Source organism: Akebia trifoliata, chromosome 2 (assembly GCF_017979445.1).
Source record: "Akebia trifoliata isolate Shusen 1 chromosome 2, ASM1797944v1, whole genome shotgun sequence".
Classification (NCBI taxonomy): Eukaryota; Viridiplantae; Streptophyta; class Magnoliopsida; order Ranunculales; family Lardizabalaceae; genus Akebia; species Akebia trifoliata.
In genome coordinates, this window is record NC_141376.1 from 8,367,908 (window position 1) to 8,380,926 (window position 13,019).

The following is a 13,019-nucleotide window of genomic DNA, read 5'->3' on the forward strand; positions in this document are numbered from 1 at the left end:
CGGACAAAGTTACGTTAATTATGTAAATCCAATTGCAAGGGATAAGGATCCATGTTGGTCAAACAAATAGGGAAACGTGTCGGTGACGTGGTCAGACTCATTAACGCATGGAGAAGCTCATGCTTCACCCGTCAATTTGGGATCCAATTCTAGATTTTCTTTCAAAGGTCTTTATAAGAAATTGAAATCTAATAAAATCGACTTATACAAAAGATATATTTTTCTATTAAAATCATTGTATCAATGACTATATGAGATCGACAGATAACCCACAACAAGGACTGAGCTTCAACCTTTCAACATCAAAGGAGAAGTAATTTCACTTATTGATACAATTGGGTTTTATTGATATTTTCAAACCTTGACTAATCTTAATCAAAAGATCCAAACTTTTTTATATATTTAATCTTTCAAATGTCCACAATTAGTCAAGTACACGAAATATCATGATTTAGACTAGATTTGAAAAAAGAAAAATTAAATAAAAAAAATCCTTTTTAAATTTTATCTGTCACCTTGAAATTGAATGATCACTGAACTCTGATGTTTCAACAGAGGGAATTTGTTGTGTTTGTCAAGTGACGCTCTCTAAACCAATTAATGGCACCACAATAATAAAGATCTATAGAGGGTCCACTCCCATTTTATTTAAGATCCAACAACAACTTATATTTAGGGATGATTTAGTTATAACCCTCCCAGTTTTGATGAATATTTTAAGTTATCCTTTGTTTTTATTTAATATATATGCTTCACCTAAAAAAATATTTATATTAATCTCGATTTTGAAAACTATTATGGAATTTTTCCTTAGAATTGAATATAACTTTTCAGTTGCATTAATAATTAAAGTATTCATTGTAGACATTGATTGATGACCATATGAATTGGTAGATTAAGGGTACACATTAGTTGTTAACAAATTTTTGTGCTAAGCTGATGAACCAATGGCATGACGCTAGGTGTATTGAAAAATTACTTAAAATAGAAACTCTTAATTATGCAGAAATTTTCTCCCTACCAACCAATCACACTTGCTTTTTATAATAAAGCCATTGGTTCATCAGTTTAATACAAAATTTTGTTGATGGTAAATGTATAGTCGTTAATTAGTTTAGTCATAATTTTTTTAAAGAAAATAAGCAAATTTATTTAAGGATAATTCTGACGTAATATTAAAATGTACACCGTGAAAGACATTTCTAACGTGAATGTGTGTCAGAACCCTAGATGCTTTCATCAATATAAAGGTTAGGCCTTAGGGGTGGTTAAGGTTTGCCTATAAATCTCAGTTACTTTTTGGAATCAACAAATTTTATAACTTCCCATGCATGGTGGAATGCAATAAAGAAAATTGGCCTAACATAGGGAGAAATTTAGAATTCTGAGAGATTGCTGACATAGTTAAGTGAAGACTATTTCCTATTTTTTTCTAACTAAGGACAATGATTTTTTGACTTTATATAGTTTCCCTAGAAGAGAATATGTTAACCTGGCTCACTACTAGAAAATTAAATCAACATCTTACGCATTCTAAGGAAGAAAACTACTGGATAAAAGTCTGTCATGGTAGCTGACTAAGCAATCCAACAACCACACCACACCCCTCAAGAAATCACTGAAAAACTCATATTCAAAATAGATAAATCAATGGATTTGATCTAAGGTTTTGAAAAGGGACCATCATCCAAATCCCAAATTGAAAATTTATCTTCTACATCTCCTGACCCCTCTATAGTATCGGATCATGTTTTTGTATGTTACAAGGTGATACGATCAAGAAATTTTATTTCTTATAAAAATATTAGGCTCATACCATCTATTATTATGAACTCATAGGAGCACCATTTGTAGTAGATTCACACTAGCATGAAAAAGGAGTCCATTAACTCCGGAGCAAACATTGAGGAAATTGGCAAGATTGGATGCTCTAAGGCTGTAGTGGACAAAATTCTATGAACATTGAAAAATAAATTAAACAAGAAGGTTATCTTTCACCATTGAATTTTAATCATCCCCCCACCCCCACAAAATGAAATTTGGAGAATTGTCCATTTCAAAGCCTAAGATCATGATTAAAAAGTGTTTTTTTTCTTTCTCAATTATATTTTAAGATCTAATCTACAACATGGATGTGATGTCAGATAAATCCTTTTCAACATCTCATTCTCTATTATTTAAAATTAACTACAATGAACTATAGGAAAAAGTAGTATAGAGGATCCACTCCAGGACTTTTGTGTTAGATTGCTAATTTAGGAATTCATTTGAACAAAACGACCCTTACTAACACTTAAAATCTTTACAATTTTAATAAGGAAAATGTTTCTCATATGAAGAAAACTCTCGGCTTCTGTTTGGATGACCTAAAAAGAAGCTTGAAAATCCATGGAAATAAGAAAAACCTTACTTTTTATCCCGCTCGGCCATGATTGGAGTCTGGACGCTCTTGTGTCCAACGAAAGTCCTTTCTTTATCCAAGTTGTTCTCACTTCTTCGTTCGCATTTTTAAAATAGAAATATGAAAACTGCAAGCAACACACTAGCACACTATAACTCCCAAATATGTACGGTTTATATCATCATCACAGTCGGTCACACACATTATATATCTGAAGGTTTAGATAAAAAAAACGACCTCAGACTCAACTAAAATTCTTAAACAACACTTCAGCCACACACTCAAGAAAGAAGAGAGAGAGAGAGAGAATCTGAAACCCTTTATCACGAATTTTACATTTACTTCTTGGTAAAGAATTTAGACTCAGATGACTAAACTATAAACAAATGGACTTTTCTAACCTCAAACGACGTTTGGCGTAGAGCATCAACAGTTCAAAACCAACAAAGGTTCCCTAACTTTGTGTGAGAGGAATCCCTAGGAATATCTTCCCATCTTAACCGTACGTTTGACGCTCTGCCTCAAAACGTCATTTGAGCTTAGTTTTTTCTATCCAACTACCTCCTCTGTTTTCCCTTTGCATCTTCGAATCGATAATGTAGTACAGTAGACGAAGTTTCTTTCTTGATTTCTTCAATTAGTTTTCTGATTTAATTCACACTTGGAACCCCTAATCTGATACATCTGGCATCCTTGCGGCATTGTTGTTGGATCTCGGTTGCCGTAGAAGATCAATGAGTGCCTCCGCCTGTGTTAAAGTTGGCCATTTAGATCGAACATAACGACAAAAGCAGCCAAGGAAGAAAACAATTTTTTCATTTAAATAAATAAAAATTCAAAAAAGTTATCATAAACGATAAATCTGTTAACGGAAAACAGGAATTGTTAACGGAAAACCAGATATTAATAACGGAAGCTAACGAACCTTCTGTTTAGCTCTAGTGGTGCCTGACTGCGACAAAGCAACCAATGGCGGTATTGCTCCTTCGCGAGCAACCATAGTCCGATACGTCAAGCTATCCTCACAAATCTGCAATAAAATCGCGGCAGCGGTCTCTTTCTGTCTCTGTAATCCGACCTCCACGATCTCGACCAACACCGGAATACCACCTTCTTCAACCACAGCAGTTTTTCCTTCAGGGATAGAAACCAGAATGTTCAACACGAAAGCCGCTTTGTCAACCATACCGGATTCGAAATCCGCCATTAATTCTACAAGAGGTTTCATGATCCCTGCTTGGACGGCTCTGATCTTATTCTCTTTTACTGAACAAAGCGAATAAAGTGTCGTTGATGCATCCTTTTTCCCGCGAAATCCGCCGTTCTCCAGTAAATTTACGAGGCGTGGAATAGCTCCTGACCGTCCGATTGTAATCTTGTACTTGTCGATCTGCGAGAGGCGAAGCAGAGCACAAGCAGCGTTCTCCTTCGTTGTCGCTGTTCCGATCTTGAGAGCTCTCACAAGAGGTTTAATCGCTCCAGAATTTGCGATCAGATCTTTGTTTTCGTCACATAAAGAGAGATTCAAAATCGCTGTAACTCCGTATTCTTGAAGTTGAGAATCTGAAGAATATATGAGAGAAATGAGAGGTCTTACTGCACCCTCTCGAGCAATCTTGAGGCGATTTTCTGGTTTGTTCTTCGCGATGAGACGAATCTCCATAGCTGCTTGTCTCTGCACTTCGATCGAACAGGATTCAAGATCAGAGACAAGTTGACGGATCAGATCTTCGGAATTTTCAGAAGCACAAGAGATCAGAACTCGTCGGCTCTGCGAAGAAGCCGTCGAGAATTCTCCAGATCTATCGCTGTTACAATCACTGAAGGCTGAAGAAGAATCATCTCCGTTGCTCAGATCGCCGAAGCTCCGTTCTCTGTATGTGTATTTCTCCGGAATCTCCCTCTCCATGGTCGGAATTTCGCTGTTACATCAAAAACCAGTCGCCCGAAAAATCAAGGATCGTTTAACTTCTCCGCTTGAAGATGACTTATTCTTCTGGTTTTTCAGTTTCTGTTTGCTTTGCTTTGGCTTTCTTTTCTTTCTAGAATCTAGAAACCAAACGAAAAGTAACAAAGTCAGATCGAGAAAATTAGAGGCAACGCCACGTGCATTCGTGGAGATCGCACAGAATCTCAGTAACGTGAACACATGTGAGGATATCTTTGTACGCGTGTGAACCAAGGTTGGGCAATTGGATAAAATCCCAAGTGGGGGCGCAACGTAATGTAACGTAACATTCCGATACTTCGAAACTGACAGAAGAAACCCCGAAACGTCAAGACAATTGGGTCTTATTGAATTAGGTAAGATAAGAGAAGAAGAATTATCCCATCATCTTGAAATGCCATGGCCTACAATCGTATTGTTGTGGCGTCACAATCCAACTTAAAAAAATGTTTCTGGGAGGTGAGAGTTTTTTTATTGTTATTTTATATTAGCCAACATAAGCATTTTTTAAACATAGTTTTAAAACTCGTTGAGTTAATTCAGAACTCAATCATCTGTCATATGGACTCAGTAATACCGAGTCAGATTCTTCTCTTACTCACATCGAATGGAACGTATCCAGCAAATTTTATAAATCTTCTTCATGTTCAATTTTTGAAAAAAAAAAAAAAAATAGAATCATCCCATAGTGACTGCGCAGGACACTACGTTTGATATTGAATTAACGTGGAGGTATGCATAAAATCGTTGATACTTTTCACTCGTATCTCAAAAATTTAATGATTTTGTGCATACTTCCATGTCAGCTCAGTGTCCTAGATAGTCTATCATATATGAATTTTTCGATGAAATCTAGAAGACTGTGATTTTGAATTTCTGATGTGGTAATCCATTTATTTTGAGTAAAAAGACACTTAGTAAGATTCAAAATCTTACTACGTAAGTAAAGGAAGGATTTCACTATTTTATTTTATTTGACCGACTCAAGTGAAGTCGAGTCAGAGTTTTAAAATTATAGTTTTAATCAGTAGTAAAACATTAGTTTATTATTCTTTTTTTTTTTTTTTTATAACGAAGGGTATCCGGGCCAGCTTGCGCGCACCAGACTAGTCCCTACGCCCCGCACTCAGGCTATACTCCACTACGTGGAGCGGTGCGTGGCCACCAAGGTTTTATTCTTCTCATACATGTATAATATGTATGGAAACTATTTTATCAGTCAAATTACTGTGAAACAGATGTTTTAACGTGCATCACAGAAATGATTTAAAACTTCCTACTTAGAAAAGAAAAAAGAAAAAAAGAACTTGAAAGCAACTTAGGGAGGTCCAATCAGTGATCCCTTGCAACGAGGATCCATGACATAATAGACCTATTAAGAAAAGAGAAACGTTTTACTTAGTAAGGGTTGGTTTGCCCAAATGAATTACCATATTGACAATCCAACACCACATTCCTCTAGATTTTATGAAAAAACTAAGAAAAAAAAATGACTTTGTTCAAAAGTTTTGAAATTGGAGAGTTACTGAACTTTCACAGAGCTCCCAAATTTATAATTAAAATTTAATAGTGAAAAATAATTTTTTTTCAAAGTTTATAGAATTTTATACTCTACAACATTGTGGAATCAGATCATGTTTTTTGATGCACCAAGATGAGGTCAATGACCCTTAGTAAGTGAGGAATCCTTACTAACTTAGCAAGGCTAGTTGGACATTGAAAAAATAGGTTTATTAGTTGAGATACCCCATATTTTGGTGAATAAATTATCTATAAAAAAATACTAAAATATTTAAAATGGACTTGGCCTGTGCATAAAATCTTAGATTTTTTTTCCTTGTGACCTCGATATACACAAAGGAAAAAAATCTATGGTTCTCAACACATTCCACATTTGTGAAGTATATTTGAGTATCTTTTTTGAGTCAATTTAATATTATTATTTGGTAAATATTTGAGATACCCTCTATGTTTCAAACTGATAACATGTACCCTGATTTTGGTCTACTTTAATAAACTAATGAAAAATAATCTTCAATTTGTAGGTAAATTGAAAGTTTTTTTTTTTTTTTTAATCTCAAAATTAGTCACCTTTCACCTTTCATATAAATATTTTCTTTTTGCCTTCATGATTGGATTCTTGGAGATGTAGAAGATAGATAGTATTTTAGGTGGAAATCCAAGGTTTTTTCTTTCAAAGAACAAAGGTGAGGTTGTGGTCGAAGGTGGGAACATTTATGTCATTTTATATTAGAGTCTTGATAATCTGACTCACTTTTTTGTTCGCTCTAAGGATTTAAAATAGGTCTGATTTTATCTAAAATTTGAGCGACCGATCCGAATTAAAATATGGGTTGATGTCCCTTGACCCGAGTCGGATACAGATCCATCCCTATATCCGTCTATATCTAAATGATATATTATTTTATATGTTATATGTTATTCTTTTATATTTTTTAGTCTATATCATACATCAACAAATAAGTATTAGAAATAGTGGTTAAAGCTTCTTTACAAAAAGGGAGAGGTTTTGAGTTCAAATTATATTTAAGTCTCATTTTTTAATAAATTACTTTGAAATGATTTGAAATTATTCATCTCGGAGTTGAATTAATTAATTCGGTCGGATATGATTTGAGTTAGTAAGATCCGAATTTGGATCCAAATAAAAAATTCGGACATGAATATAGATTGACACATATCTGACCTAAACCCGGCCTAATATTCACTAAATTGTGGAAGACCAATTCTAAATCATAAAAAATAAAAACAAAAAAAAGCTGAGTGAGAGTGTGGCCGACATCAAGTCAATTTTACAATAGGGTAAAAATATAAAAATGGACAGAATTTTGTGGATACAATCTCATGACAGCAACAATTCACAGTACAATTGAATTGGTCTACATGAAAATCACGTGGACAATGAAAGAGAAATTCAAATAGGGAGTAGGCATAGACTAAATTGCCCCAACTACCTTAGTTCAACTATAAGTTTATTGAAAGAGTAAAGAAAATGCCAACCTATTAGCTTTTGCCATTTGCGCCAAAAATGAGGGAGAAAAAAGAAGAAGATATTTTTGTATGAAAAATAGGATTTATTTATTTATTTATTTATTTATATATTTTAACGGGATCTCGTAGCCAATAGGAGTTACACACCATTTAAATCTACTTAGGTCGATATGAACCATTACAAGACTTCACACTGCAACCACTAATAGGAAGCCGCTCAATCATATGAGAGTTGTGTAAATGTCTTGTATTTTGTTGCACTATGCAGAGTTAAGAAGGGGAAAAAGATAACAGGATCCCTATCAATTTTTTAGGAGTACAAAAAAAATAATTATATAATATTTTCTTAAGGATTTTTTATTTAGAGGGATTCTATTTTGGGGAGATAGTATGTTTTAACAATTCTTGATTTTATAAATAGACGTCTTTAGAATTATAAAACTCAAGAGAAAATAGTGATTATTCTTGTTCTTATCATATTTCGTAGATATAATAAGCACACTGTCAAACCATGTAAATTTTATGTGTTTGTGCGATTTATATTATCTTTGTTGTTTTGATTTTTCACAATAAGGACCTAGGCTCAACCGTTCGTCTAGAGGTAAGACTAATTATTAAGGGGAGAACACAAAGAATAAAAGGTACTTGAAAACTATGAGGAGGATCTACAAAGTGCCATTGTAGCCATCACATGATGTCGTTTGTCCGTCAAATGGTTGGTAGACCTTGTCATATCACTTGAGGAAGCATACATTGTTTGCTTGTTAAAATTGTGCTCGTTGCATGTGCAAGGATCTACATGGGCATTTGACACACTAGATCTTACCAAAAGTATGAGAGAAATAGGGGCAATAACTAGGGTTGTTCTTGATATTATCCATTATATCTTTCTATAAATACCCAAAGTCCTAAATGCACATAAAAAAATTTCTTTACAAAAATATCTGAGTTATTATCACTCTTTCTTCTCTGTCTTCTATTTTTCCTCACTCATAATCTTTCGTCCATTTTTTTGGAATGTCCTAGCTACTAACCCAATGACCGTAGATTGAAAAGTTACCTATTATCTAATTATCATGTCACATGAACAAGATCCTATTTACTTATTTTACTTCTCTAGTGAGAGAAGACATAGTAGAAGTGGTTCGAAAGTAAAATATTGGAATTCAAAAATGCCCCCACCTTATCATTTAAATTCAATAGAATCATAGTCATTTTGATAATAAAAAAAAAAAAGATTAAGAAAATTGTTATCACAGATCTCTAAAATCGTATTAATTAATTTTCGAAAATATTTTTTTTTTACTATTTAACATTCAAAATTACATTTAACTAATATTTTAAATTACAAATAAATCCTTCATATACATGTGTTTTTGCTCATTTTGCCTTTTAGTTAATTTTACAGTAAAATTAAAAATTAAAAAAAAAAATTAGAAAAAGGAAAATGCCGTAGTAACATTAAAATTGTCATCGATTCTCACGTTGCTGATGTGGATGTATGCATAGAATCATAGATGATTTTCATTGAGATACAAGTGAAAATCATCTATGGCCATGTGTGCACTTCCACATTAGCAATGTGAGAATCGATGTCAAGTTTAATGTTACTTGAGCACAACTCAAAAAAAATAAAAAATAAAAATTAAACGTTAGTGGTGAACCAAATTATTATGAAAAAGAACAATGTTGGTGAGGAGACGACACATAACCGAAAAAGAGGCATTGAGGTCCCCGCACTCCACAATTTGAAATTCAAATCTAACACCACGAATAAAGGTTACATATATATATATCACCTTTATAAGCTTTGGGAAGTTAGATAACTTTAAGTTTCAAAACATAAAAAGGTAAAGTAAATCCCTACTTTATGTTATATAATTGGGGATCGCTGACTTGATCATCATTTCTTAAACTTCATTGCTTCACCACCAACTTAATTAAAATATGTTTAGCGTACATTAGGTTCAAATGCATATAACAATGATATTATACATCTCGAGCACTTTATTACAATGCATCTAGTGTCCTTAATCCTTGCCCAAGACACGTGGCGAACATTAATGTGCAATACCGAATCTTTTCCCTTTGTCGTAAGGATATCGAATTTTCTTCCCCCGCAATGAGAGAATGCAGTTGGTGTTAACTAGACGCACTTCGAATTTTATCAAGATGACCAAAATGCCCTCCACGGCTATTATGAAGTGGACTCCCTCAATAGTGGGCTCACTACTAAGCGCATGTGCGAAGCAAAAGTCTCTTAATATTGGCCGTTCAATCCACGCTAATATTCTCAAACGTGATTGGTGGTGGGACCAGGATTTATACGTGCGAAACCAAATTGTTAACTTTTACGCGAAATGCGAGAAAATGGAATGGGCGCAGCAAGTGTTCGACGAAATGCCTATGAGGGACACAGTGACGTGGACCACACTCGTGTCAGGGTATGATAAGTGCGGCAGAGGCGATAGAGCTCTCCATATATTCTCGCTGATGGTTACTGAAGGTTCGGATTCTTCTCCTAACGAAGTCACGTACGCCAGCGCCATCACTGCCTGCGCCAAGCAAGAGTGGTTGAGACAAGGAATGCAGGTTTGTGAAATAAGATAAAAGAGAATTGGGTCCACCCGTTATAAGATAAGATAGTTTATATTATTGCCACGCCAACTTTTTTTTACAAGTCACCATTTTATGAAATTACATATACCCTATGAGGACATAGACATACGCTAAGGCTTTGATGTCGATGTCTATGAGGATATAGGCACAGGACAGATTTTTTTTGCTCACAAGCAAAGTTGATTCCGGATTTCATAGAATCCCATATGGTTAATCACAAAATCTAACGAGTGTAGTTTTGTAAATTGGGAATGCCTTCAACACATGTGAGTTCATGTGATTGGTTAATCCGGGATCATATGAAATCCGAATTAATTTTTCTATGAGCAATTTTTTTAAAAAAAACACACTATTTAATAAGGACCACGATCCGTGGACTCATAAAACCCATAATTCCAACCATTAAAACTGGAAATGCCACGATTGGGACTTGGGATAGAATAAATAAAGAGAGCTTCAATTGCCACACCAACTTTTGTTAACGCCTTCCCAAGATGTGTGTTAATTCTTTGGTGATTTGCATATGAATTGGAGTGGCATTAGTAAAAGTTAGTGCCAATAGAATCTCTCCGACACTATTTTTGGGTTGAGAGAGGAGAAACCCAGTAAGAGAAGAGAAACTCCATTTCTCTCCACCATGTTTGGATTGACATGGAGAGAAATTGGGACAACTTTGAAAATGTAAAATGTCTTAAAAGAGATCTAGGGTAGATGGAATTATAAAATATTTTAAAAGGGTTTCGAAATCTCCACTCTTGAAGAGATAGAAAACTCACATTTTTTTTCTCTTCTCTCCACTCCTCTCTCTCCACTTAATTCAAACAAGAGAAATGAAGAGAAACTCAATTATTTTCTCTTCTCTCCATTTCTCTCAATCCAAACACAGTGTAAAAAATCAAGGATGGATAGTGAATTTGTTTTGCTCAAAGTTTTTCCTCACAGGATCCAGGATCGATCAATCACGTTAGCCCACGTGTATTGAAGGCATCCCTGAATTTACAAAAATTACAAGCACATAGTGTAGAAAAATTCTGAGCAAAAAAATTCTCATAAATAACATCCTAAGATAAGTTTGATTGTTGGATTTTGTGTTTTTATGGTGCATTTTTCATGAGCCCACATCCATTAACACAAGGGTTATTATCACTCTCTTACACCATTTAATAATATGTACTCAAAGGTAACTCTCAACCACATACCATCAGTCACAACTCCCATCAAGAATTGCTTGCCAAATGGGAGCCTTCATCTTGATCAGATTACAATGCCCTTTATCAAAGGATAATGACATGGACAATGATGTTCTTATAGAAACCGTTTACACGATATTCCTCACTATGTGCGTGCCCTAACGACTCTGCATAGTGTGTGTTTGGTAACACTTCTGAAATCTGAATGGACGTGGTCCACCTTTATAAATTCAGGCTTTAGAAACTTTATTTCTGTTTGTTTCGTTTCAGATTTCAAATTTCACAAGTGTTACCAAACATGGCCGTCAATTTTTGGTGTGTTATGAAAAAAGTTGGTGTGGTAATATATAGCGTTTCTAAACCTCATGAAAATGCTGGCCTAATTGTTGTTTATTTCCTACTACCAGCTCCATTCCCATGCACTTCGAAGAGGTTTCCTTTCACACGTCTTGGTGTCCAACGTTCTTGTCTCTCTCTACATGGCTTGCAGTTGGGTTGCAGAATCCGAGATGGTTTTTCAAGAAATTCCAGAACCAGACCAAGTTTCATGGAACTCACTAGTTTCAGGCCTCTCACAGAATGGTTTCTTACGGGCTACACTTGATAGGTTCCATAGAATGAGAGAGTCGGGAGAGAGAATAACTTCTTTTGCTCTCTCCACCGCCATTGCAGCCTGTTTGGAGGATGAAACTGATGGGAAGAGACTACATGGACTTGCAGCTAAATTGGGATTGGATTCAGAGAGTTTCACAGGCTGTGCGATGATCCGAATGTACTCAATTTTCAATAACATGGAAGACGCGATTAAGGTTTTCAGAGAGTTGGGTTTCAAAGATGTTGCTTCTTGGAATTCTTTGATTGAAGGGTACTCTGGAAGTGATCAAGGAGAGATGGGTCTGCAAATTTTTGCTGATTTCCAGAGATCTGGACTAGAATCAGATGAAATTACCATTACATCGATTCTTGGAATCTGTACAAATCTAGTAATGCTCGAATATGGTAAGCAAATCCACTCCCTAACTATAAAAACTGGCCTTAGTGGAAGAACTCGCGTTGAGAACTCCATGATTGATATGTACTCAAAGTGTGGAAGTCTTGAAGATGGGATTAAGGCCTTCAGATTCATGGAAGGGAGAAGTCTTGTTTCATGGACAGCTATGATGGGAGGTCTGGCTAACCATGGAAGAGCAAAGGAGGTTATCCAACTATTTGAAGAGATGAGGAGAGAAGCGTTGAAGCCTAACAAGGTAACCTACACGTGTGTTTTATCCGCGTGCAGCCATGGTGGGCTTTTGGATTTTGGGCGGAGTGTGTTTGACTCAATGGAGATAGAACCTGAGACCGACCATTTAATCTGTATGGTGCACATGTTAGCGGGAGGACGGAGATTTGAGGAAGCCAAGGAGTTGATTCAAAGATCTCCAACAGAGCACAGAGAGTTGTTATGGCAGACCTTTCTAGTTGCTTGTAAGAATTTGGGTGAGTGGGAGATAGCAGTGATAATTGCGGAGGAGATCCTGAAGGCTGGTCTGCCTGTTAAGTCGCCAATTTTGGTTCTCTTATCAAATGTGTTTGCAGCTACGGGGAGGTGGGAAGAAGCAGCAAAACTTAGGGAAGAGATGAAGGAAAGAAAGATGAAAAAAGAACCTGGGTGCAGTTGGCTTGAAGTTGATAATGAGTTTCGGGTCTTTGGGACAAATAATAATCTCCTGTGCAAAAGCCCATACCAAACAGATTATTACAAACATCTGTCACGTAAATTTCTTTGCTAATTATATCTCCATATATTTCTAATTTTGTTCTTGTCAACTGTAGGTGTCATAACCCAACTTTCCAAAGCAAACAGAAA

At 35.4% G+C, this 13,019-nt stretch overlaps 2 protein-coding genes across 2 annotated transcripts; one reads left to right on the plus strand and one right to left on the minus strand.

Annotated features, from left to right (window-relative positions):
* Window positions 1-2,557: 2,557 nt before the first annotated feature.
* LOC147409320 (uncharacterized) lies at window positions 2,558-4,669 on the minus strand. Its single transcript, XM_086427599.1, has 2 exons — window positions 3,327-4,669; window positions 2,558-3,149 (listed from the first exon to the last, which is right to left on the minus strand). The coding sequence occupies exons 1-2, from the start codon at window positions 4,308-4,310 to the stop codon at window positions 3,072-3,074; spliced, it is 1,062 nt and encodes a 353-aa protein (XP_086283725.1). The 5' UTR covers window positions 4,311-4,669; the 3' UTR covers window positions 2,558-3,071.
* Window positions 4,670-9,233: 4,564 nt separating this feature from the next.
* On the plus strand, window positions 9,234-12,953 carry LOC147409321 (pentatricopeptide repeat-containing protein At2g33680-like). The gene is made up of 2 exons (XM_086427607.1): window positions 9,234-9,953; window positions 11,578-12,953. The coding sequence occupies exons 1-2, from the start codon at window positions 9,492-9,494 to the stop codon at window positions 12,940-12,942; spliced, it is 1,827 nt and encodes a 608-aa protein (XP_086283733.1). The 5' UTR covers window positions 9,234-9,491; the 3' UTR covers window positions 12,943-12,953.
* The last annotated feature ends 66 nt before the right edge of the window (window positions 12,954-13,019 follow it).

Coding starts and splice junctions, on each gene's coding strand:
- LOC147409320 (XM_086427599.1), bottom strand. CDS start 4,310: ATGGAGAGGGAGATTCCGGAGAAATACACATACAGAGAACGGAGCTTC. Junction 3,150..3,326: donor CCACTAGAGCTAAACAGAAG/GTTCGTTAGCTT, acceptor ACTTTAACACAG/GCGGAGGCACTCATTGATCT.
- LOC147409321 (XM_086427607.1), top strand. CDS start 9,492: ATGCAGTTGGTGTTAACTAGACGCACTTCGAATTTTATCAAGATGACC. Junction 9,954..11,577: donor GGTTGAGACAAGGAATGCAG/GTTTGTGAAATA, acceptor TCCTACTACCAG/CTCCATTCCCATGCACTTCG.